Genomic DNA, 19088 nt, shown 5'->3' with positions numbered 1-19088 from the left:
GAGTTTTACTTAGAAAGCTTTCCAGCTCGAACACTGTAGACTACTAAAAATGTTTCCGTGTGATTTGTGGGAGCCGCTCACGGGCTAAAATCATTACGGCATAAAACCGTTACCTGCAATGAGCGGAGTTAGCAGAAATACAGAATTGTAAGAGAAGTCTTCTTGATCCATCACATATCAATGGAGCCATCCTTTTCTATTGCATCTCTCCCCACAAAAAGGAAATGGGTGATAACTTGCTGATTTGTGGGGGTCCGACCTCTGGGACATGCTCCGATCGGCGAACTAGGAAATAGTATCACCGTTACAAAATGTACTGGCAGGTCGGACGTCTGGCTACCACTCCAATCATTATGTATGGGGCTTCTAGAAAAAGCCAAACGCAGTGCGCGGAAGCCGCAAGGAGAATGAGTGGAATAGCGGTCGAGCATGCACGCTCTGACTTTATGCTAACAAAGATGAAAGTGTCCTGTTCTGCGAATCGGTCCAGGTCCCAGCAGACATATCCTCACCAATCTATATGTTATCTCATATCCAGGATAGGGGATCCACCATTCACAATAGGTGATGTCACAGCTCACCTCCTCCTCCTGTACAATGACTGATAACACCTCTGTACACAGTAGATAACAGGATCCACCATTCACAATAGGTGATGTCACAGCTCACCTCCTCCTCCTGTACAATGACTGATAACACCTCTATATACAGTAGATAACAGGATCCACCATTCACAATAGGTGATGTCACAGCGCACCTCCTCCTCCTCCTGTACAATGACTGATAACACCTCTATATACAGTAGATAACCCATGGTCCACCATTCACAATAGGTGATGTCACAGCTCACCTCCTCCTCCTGTACAATGACTGATGACACCCCTATATACAGTAGATAACAGGATCCACCATTCACAATAGGTGATGTCACAGCGCACCTCCTCCTCCTGTACAATGACTGATAACACCTCTATATACAGTAGATAACACAGGATCCACCATTCACAATAGGTGATGTCACAGCTCACCTCCTCCTCCTGTACAATGACTGATAACACCTCTATATACAGTAGATAACACAGGATCCACCATTCACAATAGGTGATGTCACAGCTCACCTCCTCCTGCACAATGACTGATAACACCTCTATATACAGTAGATAACACAGGATCCACCATTCACAATAGGTGATGTCACAGCTCACCTCCTCCTCCTGTACAATGACTGATAACACCTCTATATACAGTAGATAACACAGGATCCACCATTCACAATAGGTGATTTCACAGCTCACCTCCTCCTCCTGTACAATGACAGATAACACCTCTATATACAGTAGATAACACAGGATCCATCATTCACAATAGATGATGTCACAGCTCACCTCCTTCTCCTGTACAATGACTGATAACACCTCTATATACAGTAGATAACACAGGATCCATCATTCACAATAGATGATTTCACAGCTCACCTCCTCCTCCTGTACAATTACTGATAACACCTCTATATACAGTAGATAACACAGGATCCACCATTCACAATAGGTGATATCACAGCTCACCTCCTCCTCCTGTACAATGACTGATAACACCTCTATATACAGTAGATAACACAGGATCCACCATTCACAATATGTGATGTCACAGCTCACCTCCTCCTCCTGTACAATGACTGATAACACCTCTACATATAATAGATAACACAGGATCCACCATTCACAATAAACGATGTCACAGCTCACCCCCTCCTCCTGTACAATAACTGATAACACCTCTATATACAGTAGATAACACAGGATCCACCATTCACAATAGGTGATGTCACAGCTCACCTCCTCCTGTACAATGACTGATGACACCTCTATATACAGTAGATAACACAGGATCCACCATTCACAATAGGTGATGTCACAGCTCACCTCCTCCTTCTGTACAATGACTGATAACATCTCTATATACAGTAGATACACAGGATCCACCATTTACAATAGGTGATGTCACAGCTCACCTCCTCCTCCTGTACAATGACTGATAGCACCTCTATATACAGTGCATAACACAGGATCCACCATTCACAATAGGTGATGTCACAGCTCACCTCCTCCTCCTGTACAATGACTGATAACTCCTCTGTATAGCTAACACAGGATCCAGCATTCACAATAGGTGATGTCACCTTCTTCCCCTCCTGTAAAATGATAGATAACACCTCTACTGTATATACAGTATATTACACAGGATAACACAGGATCTTCCCTTCACTATAGATGTCACAGCTCACCAGTAAACTTCTTTAAAGGCATTGACCTATTGTTTAAATCATGTTGCTGTGCTACCTGTATTTTCTTCTACATATCATGATCTTTATTAATAAGAAAAATTATTATTTTCTTTGCACACGCTCATTAGATGCTTCAACACGAAAGATGCTGCTAATGTACGTGTGCATTTCGTAAAACAACAGGAAGTTTGAGTCTGGAAAATCCCCAGTGGCCAGTGTGAGAATTGCAAGATTTTATTTTTTATTTTTAATACAGATTGTGAAGTGGAAATGAAACAAAAAAAATCAAAAAATTCCCCAAAGATTTTACAGTATGTTACTGAACCATTTCGTTATTTTTGATGACACATTTCCTTTTAACTAAGTACATGAAATGGAACGTTGAAGAAACATTAATTCTAGTTCCAAAAAAAGTAAACTGGAGCAAATCTAGGTTTATAGGCTGGTGCCATGTGAGGGCAGTCGCTCCCCATTATCCCAATAATCGCCCATGCCCCGAGCGTGTGATTGCCGGGCGCCCCCGCAGGAGGAGCACAGAGCGAGGAGCCTTAAAGGCATCCCTATAATTGGTCTGCAGGAGTTATTATAGGCAGTGCGGTGGGGTTATTACTAGGGTGGGGTGTCTTTTGTATGTTTTCTGTTCTTCTTCTCTGCTCATGAAAGCTGTAATAAAAAGACACACATTTAATACTCGACAATTTGTGAAAATTAACATATCAAAAAACTCAGAAGAAAGAAATGTAATAAATCCCGAATAAAGAAAAGAGATGAAAAGCTTCAAAGGATCTGCCGATCCTCCCCCGATATCACCTGTAGCTGTTCTCTCCGCGGAGATCCGAGGACGGAGCTGGGTCTGAACAGTGCAGCGAGGGACGTGAGTCACTCCGACCGAATCCCTCGTGTCACGCGACTGTCTTCAGACGTGCTCCGTCATCACTGCTTACAATCTTTACACGTCTGAAAGGGACAATCGTTAAAATCCAATGTTTAATAGATGGTCAGGAAATTCTCAGCCAATGAGGTCCGTTAAGGAGGCGCTACCAAGAGGTTCTCACGTTCTAATTTGTACAATACAAGGATGGTGTAATACTTTTTTTCCCCTGCGGAGGTGCTGCAGAGAATTGGAACATTTGCTGTCGTTAGCTGATTTCTGGTGGTCCTTACTGTGGAGCATCTTGTGAGCAGATACTTGTCAAAGGACCCTTCAAAGAAAAAGGGGCTATCCAAAAATACAACTCCATTACAGCTCATTGTATGCAAGAGCCACAAAAGAATAGTGAGCGCAGCTCTGGAGCATAATACAGGATGTAACTCAAAATCAGTAATGTAATGTATGCACACAGTGACTGCACCAGCAGAATAGTGAGTGCAGCTCTGGGGAATAATACAGGATGTAACTCAGGATCAGTAATGTAATGTATGCACACAGTGACTGCACCAGCAGAATAGTGAGTGCAGCTCTGGGGAATAATACAGGATGTAACTCAGGATCAGTAATGTAATGTATGTACACAGTGACTGCTCCAGAAGAATAGTGAGTGCAGCTCTGGAGTATAATACAGGAGGTAACTCAGGATCAGTAATGTAATGTATGTACACAGTGACTGCACCAGCAGAATAGTGAGTGCAGCTCTGGAGTATAATACAGGAGGTAACTCAGGATCAGTAATGTAATGTATGTACACAGTGACTGCTCCAGCAGAATAGTGAGTGCAGCTCTGGGATATAATACAGGAGGTAACTCAGGATCAGTAATGTAATTTATGTATACAGTGACTGCTCCAGCAGAATAGTGAGTGCAGCTCTGGAGTATAATACAGGATGTAACTCAAAATCAGTAATGTAATGTATGTACACAGTGACTGCACCAGCAGAATAGTGAGTGCAGCTCTGGGGTATAATAGAGGATGTAACTCAGGATCAGTAATGTATGTACACAGTGACTGCACCAGCAGAATAGTGAGTGCAGCTCTGGAGTATAATACAGGAGGTAACTCAGGATCAGTAATGTAATGTATGTACACAGTGACTGCACCAGCAGAATAGTGAGTGCAGCTCTGGAGTATAATACAGGAGGTAACTCAGGATCAGTAATGTAATGTATGTACACAGTGACTGCACCAGCAGAATAGTGAGTGCAGCTCTGGGATATAATACAGGAGGTAACTCAGGATCAGTAATGTAATGTATGTACACAGTGACTGCACCAGCAGACTAGTGAGTGCAGCTCTGGAGTATAATACAGGATGTAACTCAGGATCAGTAATGTAATGTATGTACACAGTGACTCCACCAGCAGAATAGTGAGTGCAGCTCTGGAGTACAATGCAGGATGTAACTCAGGATCAGTAATGTAATGTATGTACACAGTGACTGCACCAGCAGAATAATGAGTGCAGCTCTGGAGTACAATGCAGGATGTAACTCAGGATCAGTAATGTAATGTATGTACACAGTGACTGCACCAGCAGAATAATGAGTGCAGCTCTGGGGTATAATAGAGGATGTAACTCAGGATCAGTAATGTATGTACACAGTGACTGCACCAGCAGAAAAGTGAGTGCAGCTCTGGGATATAATACAGGAGGTAACTCAGGATCAGTAATGTAATATATGTACACAGTGACTGCACCAGCAGAATAGTGAGTGCAGCTCTGGAGTATAATACAGGAGGTAACTCAGGATCAGTAATGTAATGTATGTACACAGTGACTGCACCAGCAGAATAGTGAGTGCAGCTCTGGAGTATAATACAGGAGGTAACTCAGGATCAGTAATGTAATGTATGTACGCAGTGACTGCTCCAGCAGAATAGTGAGTGCAGCTCTGGGATATAATACAGGAGGTAACTCAGGATCAGTAATGTAATTTATGTATACAGTGACTGCTCCAGCAGAATAGTGAGTGCAGCTCTGGAGTATAATACAGGATGTAACTCAGGATCAGTAATGTAATGTATGTACACAGCGACTGCACAAGCAGAATAGTGAGTGCAGCTCTGGAGTATAATAAAGGAGGTAACTCAGGATCAGTAATGTAATTTATGTACACAGTGACTGCACCAGCAGAATAGTGAGTGTAACTCTGGAGTATAATACAGGATGTAACTCAGGATTAGTAATGTAATGTATGTACACAGTGACTGCACCAGCAGAATAGTGAGTGCAGCTCTGGGGTATAATACAGGATGTAACTCAGGATCAGTAATGTAATGTATGTACACAGTGACTGCACCAGCAGAATAGTGAGTGCAGCTCTGGGGTATAATACAGGATGTAACTCAGGATCAGTAATGTAATGAATGTACACAGTGACTGCACCAGCAGAATAGTGAGTGCAGCTCTGGAGTATAATACAGGATGTAACTCAGGATCAGTAATGTAATGTATGTACACAGTGACTGCACCAGCAGAATAGTGAGTGCAGCTCTGAGGTATAATACAGGATGTAACTCGGGATCAGTAATGTAATGTATGTACACAGTGACTGCACCAGCAGAATAGTAAGTGCAGCTCTGGGGTATAATAAAGGAGGTAACTCAGGATCAGTAATGTAATGTGTGTAAACAGTGACTGCACCAGCAGAATAGTGAGTGCAGCTCTGGAGTATAATACAGGATGTAACTCAGGATCAGTAATGTAATGTATGTACACAGTGACTGCACCAGCAGAATAGTGAGTGCAGCTCTGGGGTATAATACAGGATGTAACTCAGGATCAGTAATGCAATGTATGTACACAGTGACTGCACCAGCAGAATAGTGAGTGCAGCTCTGGAGTATAATACAGGATGTAACTCAGGATCAGTAATGTAATGTATGTACACAGTGACTACACCAGCAGAATAGTGAGTGCAGCTCTGGGGTATAATACAGGATGTAACTCAGGATCAGTAATGTAATGTATGTACACAGTGACTGCACCAGCAGAATAGTGAGTGCAGCTGTGGGGTATAATACAGGATGTAACTCAGGATCAGTAATGTAATGTATGTACACAGTGACTGCACCAGCAGACTAGTGAGTGCAGCTCTGGAGTATAATACAGGATGTAACTCAGGATCAGTAATGTAATGTATGTACACAGTGACTGCACCAGCAGAATAATGAGTGCAGCTCTGGGGTATAATAGAGGATGTAACTCAGGATTAGTAATGTATGTACACAGTGACTGCACCAGCAGAATAGTGAGTGCAACTCTGGGGTATAATAGAGGATGTAACTCAGGATCAGTAATGTAATGTATGTACACAGTGACTGCACCAGCAGAATAGTGAGTGCAGCTCTGGGGTATAATACAGGATGTAACCCAGGATCAGTAATGTAATGTATGTACACAGTGACTGCACCAGCAGAATAGTGAGTGCAGCTCTGGAGTATAATAAAGGAGGTAACTCAGGATCAGTAATGTAATTTATGTATACAGTGACTGCTCCAGCAGAATAGTGAGTGCAGCTCTGGAGTATAATACAGGATGTAACTCAGGATCAGTAATGTAATGTATGTACACAGTGACTGCACCAACAGAATAGTGAGTGCAGCTCTGGAGTATAATACAGGATGTAACTCAGTATCAGTAATGTAATGTATGTACACAGTGACTGCACCAGCAGAATAGTGAGTGCAGCTCTGGAGTATAATACAGGATGTAACTCAGGATCAGTAATGTAATGTATGTACACAGTGACTGCACCAGCAGAATAGTGAGTGCAGCTCTGAGGTATAATACAGGATGTAACTCAGGATCAGTAATGTAATGTATGTACACAGTGACTGCACCAGCAGAATAGTGAGTGCAGCTCTGGAGTATAATACAGGATGTAACTCAGGATCAGTAATGTAATATATGTATACAGTGACTGCACCAGCAGAATAGTGAGTGCAGCTCTGGGGTATAATAGAGGATGTAACTCAGGATCAGTAATGTAATGTATGTACACAGTGACTGCACCAGCAGAATAGTGAGTGCAGCTCTGGAGTATAATACAGGATGTAACTCAGGATCAGTAATGTAATGTATGTACACAGTGACTGCACCAGCAGAATAGTGAGTGCAGCTCTGGGGTATAATACAGGATGTAACTCAGGATCAGTAATGTAATATATGTACACAGTGACTGCTCCAGCAGAATAGTGAGTGCAGCTGTGGGGTATAATACAGGATATAACTCAGGATCAGTAATGTAATATATGTACACAGTGACTGCACCAGCAGAATAGTGAGTGCAGCTCTGGAGTATAATACAGGATGTAACTCAGGATCAGTAATGTCATGTATGTACACAGTGACTGCACCAGCAGAATAGTGAGTGCAGCTCTGGGGTATAATACAGGATGTAACCCAGGATCAGTAATGTAATGTATGTACACAGTGACTGCACCAGCAGAATAGTGAGTGCAGCTCTGGAGTATAATAAAGGAGGTAACTCAGGATCAGTAATGTAATTTATGTATACAGTGACTGCTCCAGCAGAATAGTGAGTGCAGCTCTGGAGTATAATACAGGATGTAACTCAGGATCAGTAATGTAATGTATGTACACAGTGACTGCACCAACAGAATAGTGAGTGCAGCTCTGGAGTATAATACAGGATGTAACTCAGTATCAGTAATGTAATGTATGTACACAGTGACTGCACCAGCAGAATAGTGAGTGCAGCTCTGGAGTATAATACAGGATGTAACTCAGGATCAGTAATGTAATGTATGTACACAGTGACTGCACCAGCAGAATAGTGAGTGCAGCTCTGAGGTATAATACAGGATGTAACTCAGGATCAGTAATGTAATGTATGTACACAGTGACTGCACCAGCAGAATAGTGAGTGCAGCTCTGGAGTATAATACAGGATGTAACTCAGGATCAGTAATGTAATATATGTATACAGTGACTGCACCAGCAGAATAGTGAGTGCAGCTCTGGGGTATAATAGAGGATGTAACTCAGGATCAGTAATGTAATGTATGTACACAGTGACTGCACCAGCAGAATAGTGAGTGCAGCTCTGGAGTATAATACAGGATGTAACTCAGGATCAGTAATGTAATGTATGTACACAGTGACTGCACCAGCAGAATAGTGAGTGCAGCTCTGGGGTATAATACAGGATGTAACTCAGGATCAGTAATGTAATATATGTACACAGTGACTGCTCCAGCAGAATAGTGAGTGCAGCTGTGGGGTATAATACAGGATATAACTCAGGATCAGTAATGTAATATATGTACACAGTGACTGCACCAGCAGAATAGTGAGTGCAGCTCTGGAGTATAATACAGGATGTAACTCAGGATCAGTAATGTCATGTATGTACACAGTGACTGCACCAGCAGAATAGTGAGTGCAGCTCTGGGGTATAATACAGGATGTAACCCAGGATCAGTAATGTAATGTATGTACACAGTGACTGCACCAGCAGAATAGTGAGTGCAGCTCTGGAGTATAATAAAGGAGGTAACTCAGGATCAGTAATGTAATTTATGTATACAGTGACTGCTCCAGCAGAATAGTGAGTGCAGCTCTGGAGTATAATACAGGATGTAACTCAGGATCAGTAATGTAATGTATGTACACAGTGACTGCACCAACAGAATAGTGAGTGCAGCTCTGGAGTATAATACAGGATGTAACTCAGTATCAGTAATGTAATGTATGTACACAGTGACTGCACCAGCAGAATAGTGAGTGCAGCTCTGGAGTATAATACAGGATGTAACTCAGGATCAGTAATGTAATGTATGTACACAGTGACTGCACCAGCAGAATAGTGAGTGCAGCTCTGAGGTATAATACAGGATGTAACTCAGGATCAGTAATGTAATGTATGTACACAGTGACTGCACCAGCAGAATAGTGAGTGCAGCTCTGGAGTATAATACAGGATGTAACTCAGGATCAGTAATGTAATATATGTATACAGTGACTGCACCAGCAGAATAGTGAGTGCAGCTCTGGGGTATAATAGAGGATGTAACTCAGGATCAGTAATGTAATGTATGTACACAGTGACTGCACCAGCAGAATAGTGAGTGCAGCTCTGGAGTATAATACAGGATGTAACTCAGGATCAGTAATGTAATGTATGTACACAGTGACTGCACCAGCAGAATAGTGAGTGCAGCTCTGGGGTATAATACAGGATGTAACTCAGGATCAGTAATGTAATATATGTACACAGTGACTGCTCCAGCAGAATAGTGAGTGCAGCTCTGGAGTATAATACAGGATGTAACTCAGGATCAGTAATGTCATGTATGTACACAGTGACTGCACCAGCAGAATAGTGAGTGCAGCTTTGGAGTATAATACAGCATGTAATGCAAGATCAGTAATGTAATGTATGTACACAGTGACTGCACCAGCAGAATCTAATTTTATTTTTTTTAATAAAGTAAATAATGAAAAAAACATGTATCAGAAAAACCTGATGTAAACACTGTGGCTTTCTGATGATGTATCCCTTATATATTGGCTTTGGATCCTCTGAGCAGCAGCTCCGCAGACACTTTCGCCAGTTGGTACAAGATGCGGATTATTCTCGGGGGGTCTACAGTGAGACTTCGGGATCTGCTGAGTGTTCTGCCGTCTGGGAACCTGACGACCATTAATGAAGTTTAAAACCTTTCAGGAGGACGGTAAAAGGGCAAATCCGGTGAAGGCTTTCAGCAGAGGTGGGGATTAGCATTTCTCCAAGACGGGGTGTGCGGCCTCCTCGCCGGGCGAGTCTTCAGTAATGTCGCTCCGTCTAGACGCCAGCGAGACCTCGGCAAACTGATCTGTGACTCATTCCGCTAATTTACCTTCATTGTTTGGGCTTTCGAAAAAAAAAAAAAAAAAACAACCAAGAATACGAAACCTGGAGCCGGAACTTGCAGGTATAATAATAGTAATAACCCAGAAAAGTAAAAAATAACATATACAGTATCTGTATAAAGGTGCCAATTATCGAATGTTACATATGGGTCCATTTTCCCCGGATCTGACCAATGCCTCCATTTTTGACTGCTATCTGCGAACCCCCCAAATATTACGCCCCTATGGCAAAGTAGACAAATTAGAGCTTTTGATATTTATGTCTTAAAGGAATCTGCCACCTTCTCATGATGTAGGGGCAGAGACCCTGATTCCAGTGCTGTGTCCGTTACTGGGCTGCTTGCCGTAATTTTCATAAAATCGCTTTTTTTCAGCAGGACATTACCACCAGAGGATCTGCTGTCATGTAGTCCTCCATATTCATAAGCTCTGGTAACCCCGCCCCAACACTGATTGGCAGTTTTCTGCCTATGCGCAGTGTGCACAGAAAGCAGCCAATCAGTGGTGTGGGTGGGGTCATACAGGGCTCAGCATTCAGACAACAGGGATTTTATCAAAACTGCAGCAAGCAGCCAGTAAGTGACACATCACTAGAATCAGGGTTTCTTTCCCTACATTTTGCTGGTCTCAAATATGAAAGCGAAAAACTGGTGACAGGCACCCTTTAATAAATATGTGTGTAAAAAATCGTCACCTTTTGAGAAATATTTAATTTATATTAACTATCAGCAAGCCGAGATATTAAAAATGGCCATAAGTTGTAATAAAAAAATGCAGATCAGAATAAAATATTTTACTAGCACGAAAATAACACTACTCATTAATGGTCATAGTTTATCTAAAGGTATTGCCATGTTAGCTTAGTGAGACTTACAGACCAAGCAATGCTCTCTGGGAAAGAGTATGCAAATCAGGAGAAGGAATTGACTCTCTAGTGCCACCTGGTGGATGTGAGTCAGATAATGACTTAGGATATTTGCCCAAACCAGATCCTTCTCCTAAGGGCATGGACAGATGATCGTTTTCTCTCCATCCGAAAAAATTTGGTCCGATTATGCTAATAAGACCGGAATCCGATTTTCTTGGAGGTGGAGAAAAATAAAAATGTCTCCATCTTCAGCATTGTGTCAGTCTGTGAAAATCGGAGCGCACTCGGATGCCGTAGGGCAGTGTTCCCCAACTCCAGTCCTCAAGAGCCACCAACAGGTCGTGTTTTCAGGGTTTCCTTAGTAGTGCACAGGTGATGGAATTATTGCCTGTGCAGGTGATGCAATTAACACCTGTGCAATACTAAGGAAATGCTGAAAACATGACCTGTTGGTGGCTCTTGAGGACCGGACTTGGGGAACACTGCCGTAGGGACAACTCTTGGGTTGATCTCGTCCCACCCCTTTCTAATTGATGATCAGGGCTTTCCTTTGGGCCAGTACCACATTTTTAAAAAGACATTGAAGAAAAAAATGGAGCAAGTTCAGAGAAGAGTGACCAGGATGGTGAGATTACTGCAAAGTATGTCCTACGAGGAACAATTAGAGAATCTGGGAATATTTAGCTTGGAAATAAGGAGACTTAATGGCTGTCTACAAATATCTGAGGGGCTGTCACAGTGTATAGGGGCCATCATTATTCTCATTTGCACATGGAAACACGAGAAGCAATGGGATGAAACTGAAAGGGAGAAGATACAGATTAGATATTAGGAAAAAACTTTTGACAGTGAGGGTGATCAAATGAGTGGAACAGGCGGCCACGAGAGGTGGTGAGTTCTCCTTCAATGGAGGCCGGACAGATATCTGTCTGAGATGGTTTAGTGCATTGAGCAGGGGGTCGGACATGATGACCCAGGAGGTCCCGTCCAACTTTAACATGTAGGATTCTATGAAAATGTGCTTGACAAGTTTCTTGGAATATTAATTACGGCATAAAAATGAGTATTTCCCTCTGCGACCGTGAGTAACACTGAAAAATTTAAAATTTTTCTATGAAAAATTCCAGAGCCTTTTCTGGAGTTTATCTCTTTTTCAGGTTGTGTCTATCTAGACGTTGCATATAATCTCGGGCGAGCTGCCTGATAACTGCGGCCCCTGAGCTTTTAAGCCCCTGTTTACAGCCGGAGCCACTGCTGCTCCGTCAATGGGCTATTGTTTAACTCATAATTGTACATTGCTCCAGTGACTTCTACCTTCATGGTTTGGTGATCTGCATAGAAATTGGATGTTCGGTTTTCATGTCCTGTTTTGTAGTCAGAGCACTGTCTCCCTGGCTGTACGCTGCGACACTGTCCATGCTAATACGTATATTGACTCCAGCTAGATAGTCGGCCCTAGTCTTTATGCCCGATCACCTTTTGCTTCCCTACATAACCTTTTTATTCACTCTTTGTCCAGAGCGTTAACTCCATACGCCACCATCATCAAGGCTCCGACTCATCAATTGCCTTTTTTTTTTAAAATCCCTCTTTGTCGTTAGGTACTCAATACTGTTTTTAGTCCCCACAATTTTTCTCATGATTTTTACGCAAAGTTTTTTTCTATCTTGAACTGCTTTTTTTTTTTTAAAGAAAAAGTAATACATTTCCCATAATGGGGCACAATGTGCACCAATCGGAGGGACCAAATTTTGTGACTTTTTTTTAAAAAGGATCAGTTTTTACCGTATCTGGAATCGGTAAATTCCACCCGCAAAACACAAAACAACAACAATAAAAATCGGGTTAGTACATATATAATAAACTTCCAAATAGAATAACGAATCGAGTGCAAACAATGAAAAAAAAAAAGCACAAAAATACAATAAACAATGCAGAAAACAGAGGCAAATGCAGCGATGAATGGGTCGCGTGGGTAACAAAAATTGGCCCAAAATTTAGAAAAAGAACATCGTTTGCCAATCGGAGCCGCTCGCTCGTAGTTTATCCATCTTTTTGGCTCTCGTTTGCTGTTTTTTGGATTTATTCTTCTTGGTTGCAGACGTCTTCTGTGCCTGGATGCTGTTGACTGAGCGCCTGCTGTGCGTTTCTTCTATGTGCCAGCCCCTTGTTTTACCGCGGCGCTCCTGTGTCTAGTCCCTGGTTATAATGCTTGTTTCTGATCCTCCGCTATAATGCTCTTGTTTTTCGAGTCTCTGCTATTCTGTTGATATAACGTTCTTACTTGATATTCATTATTTACAGTGACAGCTCTAGCATCGGCTGCATCAACCATTTCTAAAGCAGCGTTTGCAGGTTCTTTGATGCTGTCATGCTCGTGTAATAGCGTTCACATTATTAATGCCGTGTAATGTATTCTCTTTTTCCGTCTCTTGTAAATACACGCCCTTTTCGGGTCCTTTGTGACATCTGTCTTCATGCTTTATTTTTTTTTGGTTCCCGTGAACTGAAATTGCTTATTCTCTATTTTATGACAGAGTATATTTCCCCGGTTAAAGTGTAATAGTTTAATTTTTTTCATTAATTTGGTGTCCATTTCTGTATTGATCTTTAGTTATCCTTTTTTCTTATCGTGTTTATTAAAAAGTAAAACAACAATAATGTAAAATGGGGTCAAATGCAATTCCAGACATGGTCATGGTCATGGATGAGAATTTGCTTTTATCCAACGCAAACTCTTTAAAAAATAATATCAAAAATTTTGATAGGAGGAGGTCAGGTTGATGAAACAGAGGGTAAGAACTACTCTCCTCCGAAATTTAAAGGATATCCAGGACTAATTTTTGTACTATGGGTCTAAAAACTAACAGGAAGGCAACTGCTACCTAATTGCCTGTTGTGGTCGGCGACTCGGCGTCGATCTCTGTCGGCAAAGAGTGGTTTCCTGCCAGACATCATGTCTACAGAGCAGGGGCTTTTTTCTGGTCTGCTCTGTTGATGAGGCGTGACTGCCGTCGTTAGGCTGATTGGAAGCCGGCTCCCCGCTGTCTAACTGCGGGGAGCCAGATGTCAATTAGCATGACATCAGAAGTCACGCCCCATTGACAGAGCAGCCCAAAAGAGAAAGAGCTGCTCTGTTGATGTGGAGCAGCTGAATAGCTGGCAGGAACTGTCAGAGACCACTCATCGGGTAGAATAGGCAAGTAGTTGCCCTGTTAGTCTTAGGCCAGGGTAAAAAAAAAAATAGTCCTAGGCAGTTTTCTAAAAGTGCAGTTACTCTATAAAATGGAACCATGCTTTCAGCAAACTTTGCATAATTCAATAGTACAGGCGAATCTAAGAATCTTTGTAGTATACCCAATCAGAGAACTCCGCTTCATTCCCCACTTCTCAGACACTTCTTCCCCTCCCTACTGCATCCTGAACTTGTCATCTATTCACGAAAAAAACAGCTCAGATCAATCTTGCTTAGTGAAGACGGACAGCAGGCTCATTATACTCTATGGAGACATGAGTGAGGAGCAGGGAGAGGAAACAGGCAGAGGAGAAATAGAAAGATTGACGTGGGCTTTCTAACAAGTCTTTTACCTCACCCTAGAGCTTGTGTAAGATTCAAACAGCTAAACCCTGCTGAATAATATCCTCCATGTTTCTGTTGCTTGTCTCTGTATCTGAAAAAAATCAAGATCAGGAATCCCTCTCTGTGTGCTATGCATTGCAGAGATCACTGCAGCTAGTGTCCAAACACCACCTCAGAGATAGTGGCAAATTAAGAGGTTGGGCCTGCAGAAAGGAAAACTGGTGAAAATGCAGGATATAAGTCAAATAATAGTCAGAAACAGTTTTATACCTCATGTACACACACCAGACAGCTTATTCTGTAAAGTTTCGATCCGATATTGATGGTCGTGGAAGTCTAGATCTTTGAGTGCCGTTTATACCTTTTTACTCTTATTTGTTGCGTGCTTATCAATAATTGTGCATTTCTTCCTTTACAGCTGCAATCCTTGACGATCAGACTGTTTGTGGTCGAGGTGAGAGGTTGGCATTGGCGCTTGCCCGGGAACACATTAACAGCCACACACAAGGAACCACGAGTGGTCGTGTGGAGGTGGAGATCTTCGAGTTGCAAAGGGACAGTCAGTACGAGACTACAGATACAAGTGAGTGCTGGATATTATCACTTTTGAAGAGAACCTCTCCCTTCTATAAAATCGTAATTGTTGTAAGAAGCTGTAAAACTGTACCCAAGCAATCTACCAGCACATACTGTACCGTTGTATGCTTTTTAGAGGTTATCAAAACGATTTGAGGTCGGCACCCACGGGATGGGAATGTTGAAAACTGCTTCCTACCTTCCTGTATCCCCAGCTCCTCTTTTGATTAGCCAGCCTGTTTACGGAGTGACGCACCAGGGCGGCTAATCCAAAGAGGAGCTACAGAGGCCGTTCTGCCTAAACACCCAGAGAATATGGACATAAGTGCTGGACCATGGTCCTATGAATTCACTCTCTCATCTTTAACACTTTTTTTATGTGGCTTCACTAAAAAAAGTTACTTGTAGGTGAGAATGTTTCTGTGATATTGTGCCATATGGATGCATTGAAAGGTGTAACTTAAAGCCCTTGGGCCCCATGACAGTTTTCAACAGACCCATCACCTACCATGGTCGGTTTATAATGCTTGTGTCCTCGTTTATGGCGTGGGGCCTTTGGTTTCTTCAGGCACTCAAGCTTTGGTGCGACGACTACACCCCTAAGCCCATACCCCCAATGGCACTATAGGATGCAATTGTCGAAAGTTTTGTAAGATAAAACACTCAATCAACTACTAGGTTTTATCATGGTAGCCCGGTGATAGGCCCACACCTAGTGGGCTGGATCCCCAAAGCTTCAGGTGTGGGTGAGCACACGGACCCCAGGTCATGCAAGCAGGAAGGTACATGGGGAGCGAGGACTTGGCACACTTGGAGCAGCAGGACGGATGAAGTCGAACCCAGCATGGATGGAAGCAGGTTGAAGCCCAAAAGGTGGAGCACACCAAACAGAGTCTCAATCCTAAGACAAGGGTGTGTGTCCTTATGTCCTTAAACAGAATTAGGGAGATTACATCAGTGATCCACGCCGGGCAATCTGCAAAACACGACGTGGAGCTCAACAAAGGGCAGCATGCCAAGGTGATGGAAGCAGAGCTCGGGACAGGTGTGTAACACCCGATCTACAGATATTTCAATGTCCCCCCACCACCTTTCTGACGAGCGGTCACTCAACAAAACTTAGGTCTTGAAATGAAAGATCAATGACCACCCCTGTATAAGCTATACATCACCTATCCTTCCTAAATATAACTATGAACATATAAGGATAACTCAAGTTTTATTATCCTACCCTACAATATGTTAGTCCCAGATCGTGGGACATTTTAAGACCCCCTTAGTCACAAAAATGCTACAAAATCGGCACAGAAATTCATCTTACAAGACTTTACTATAGGGTCAAAGATGTTGACAGGCAGGACCAAAATATTAGGAGGGTCTACCAAGAAATGCTTTACTTTCACTACGCAGGTTAATTCTTCCAATTCGATTCCTATAATTGCAACTCGGTCTTGAGGAAGTTTTATTGGTACAAGGTCAAGGGTGGAGAGGTGGCCATGTGGCAGGACTTCCCCTAGGAAAGTCTGTAGAAGTCACTGGCTTGGCTTCTCCATGGACCACCACCACCACCCTGGCGACCCATGGACTGCCACCACCCTTTACCCAGGACTTTTGAGGTTTCAAAATGATTAAATGTTGACGGTATAACTCATAGACAAGTCGATCGGCGTCATCTAGATTTCCCGTGAAAAAAATGTATTCTTTAAAACGTGAGTCTCATTGCTTGTAGGCGGAACATGTGCTGAATATAAACTGAATCTATAAGCAACATTTGGTATTTATGCTCGGAGGTGATGTGATGTATCTCACTGTGAAGTAGTATAAGGGAAAGCAGATGGCGTTCTGTTATGTTTTTGTAGCACATAAATTCCCTAGGGGTCTCGCCATGACACTCAAGACCCAGCTAATGGAGGTGGCACGTATCTACCATGGCTTCTACGTGCATCCTGGAACGGCCTTCATTTTTTTTCCCGAGGCAGGTCACTTTTACCGATCTTTTTTCCTAAATGTAAGAGAGATAAAAAAAAGGCTCCAGGATCTTCTTTACAATAAACTGATTTATCGTACAAAGAAACAGGTAGTGGAGGACGATTCATTGCAGCTGCCAACACTGAGGCAACAGGTCATTCACTTTACGTTGTCTTTTCCGAGCCTATTAAAGGACTCTTCCGAGGGCCGAACACAAGAAGAAGCCACTTTTAAGTTTTGAGGTGACCATAGTCCTCAAGGGCTCAATTCATTATTGCGTTTTTCACTTTTTTCAGTCTAATTTTTGTAGCTTTTTTGTTTTGCGTCTTCTTGCAATTTGCACTTTTTTTTAATGAAGTTATTGGTTCTCCTGTTTGTTTGTTTTTTTTATTTTTTCTTATCTTCATTTGTAAGGTTTGGTGGGTTTCCAGATTTTTTTTTTACACCGATTCATCAGTTGCGATTTTTTTTTTTTTTTTTAAATTCACAAAATGTTTGTGCAAATGGACTCCAGTCCCACCTCACCCGGAGTGATTTTGTGTACGTCTGACTTTTTTTTTTTTTAACACTTTTTCAACACATTTCAGCCTAACTTGATTTTTTTGCATTAAAATGTCACAAAGCAAAGATAAAATGCAGTTTTTATTTTGTGCGTAATTCGCGAACTTCCTTCAACATTTTGAAGAATTTGGCACAAAACGCGTCAAGAGTACCACAAGTCAATGATAAAAAAACAAATGAAAATTAAATTAAAAAAACAATTAAACCTTAACTGAATCAAGTTCCCGGCTGCAGTTTATGTAAAAAAAAACAAAAAAAAAACGTTGCTTTATTCACCCTCCCCAGGTGCTCAAAATCTGTCTCTGCTGGGTTGTTTTTTTTTTGTCTACACTGCTTACGTCAAGTCGATAGCGCTGCTGCCAACCAGTGAGCTCAGCGGCTCTGAGTAGCTTGTGCCGCTAACCAAGGCAGAGGTGCAGAGTTCAATAATTAACTTTTTCTGTGTTCTAGAGATGATTGGATCTTTGGTGGAAATCTTCTTCGAAGAGCTTAGTAGACGACTGAGTCATTATCATTTGGGTTCGCTTTCCTCTAGGATCTTTTCCAGCCCAGCTGTCCTTATTTTCAGTGCTTTGCATCTTCCATTCAGTAATGGTCACAACGAGAATCGTTTTGGATGAAGACCTAAGCTAGTTTGCCTTGGCAGGAAAACCACGGGTTCTTCTAACCATTCGAACTTGCCCAATAACTCCTTTTCCGAGGTTTGCATTGATTAGGAAATCTAGGAACTAATGCCACAGAAGTAAATTAGCTCTAAGTACTCTACAAAAGCTTCTCCTCTTTTGTTACCTTTCTCTGTGACTTCCATAGTTGTAATCTCTTGATGCATTCTGAACATCTCCACAATAAAGCAGCGGGAATCCGCAAATTGTGCCTTACCATAAAAATAAATCAAGAAAGCTCATTAACCACAAAGGGCTGCCTTAACAAGAACAAAAAAAAATTGTATAATTATTGCCAGCTTTACAGCATACTTTACAGATAAAGAATAAACCGCACTCGTTAAAAATTGGTTTCCTCTTCTGATATAAAAGCAGAGGCGAAGCTTGAGGCTAAGATTCCCGATAAAGGATCAATTCGAGATGTCATAGTACGGGTGTAAGATTGGTAGTGGATCCAGCTCACAAGGTGAGTCTAAATCTCAGGTCTGGGTGGGCGCATGAACTCTAGACATTGGTGCAACAGGCAGGATTGCACATGTGGAGCGAGGACTTGGCACGCTGGGGACCACAGGACAGGTACAGAGAGACTGCAGGCAAGTCCAAAGCAGCAGTCAAGGGAGGCACAGGAATCACATGCACGGTGCATAAATGAAGCTCAAAATGAACAGAGCCCAACTACCGCATCGCAATCCACTGCAACCGAGGGGTAAATCCAGACGGTGGATAGCAGAGGATCGACCAACAAGGCAAAGGTGATGCAAGGCGAAATAATACTTGC

The 19088-nt window shown here is 42.3% G+C and overlaps 1 protein-coding gene across 1 annotated transcript in view; it reads left to right on the top strand.

Annotated features, from left to right (window-relative positions):
• The window catches only part of GRIK5 (glutamate ionotropic receptor kainate type subunit 5), a 294448-nt gene that overhangs the window by 153413 nt on the left and 121947 nt on the right, over positions 1-19088 (top strand). The window contains exon 3 of the mRNA XM_069742769.1: positions 14962-15126. Coding sequence (XP_069598870.1) covers positions 14962-15126 — 165 coding nt within the window. The remainder of the gene's footprint in view (positions 1-14961; positions 15127-19088) is intronic.

The sequence above is a fragment of the Ranitomeya imitator genome, chromosome 10 (assembly GCF_032444005.1).
Source record: "Ranitomeya imitator isolate aRanImi1 chromosome 10, aRanImi1.pri, whole genome shotgun sequence".
Taxonomy (NCBI): Eukaryota; Metazoa; Chordata; class Amphibia; order Anura; family Dendrobatidae; genus Ranitomeya; species Ranitomeya imitator.
Note: the sequence above shows the minus strand (reverse complement) of the source record. Positions and strands in the feature narration are given on the sequence as shown.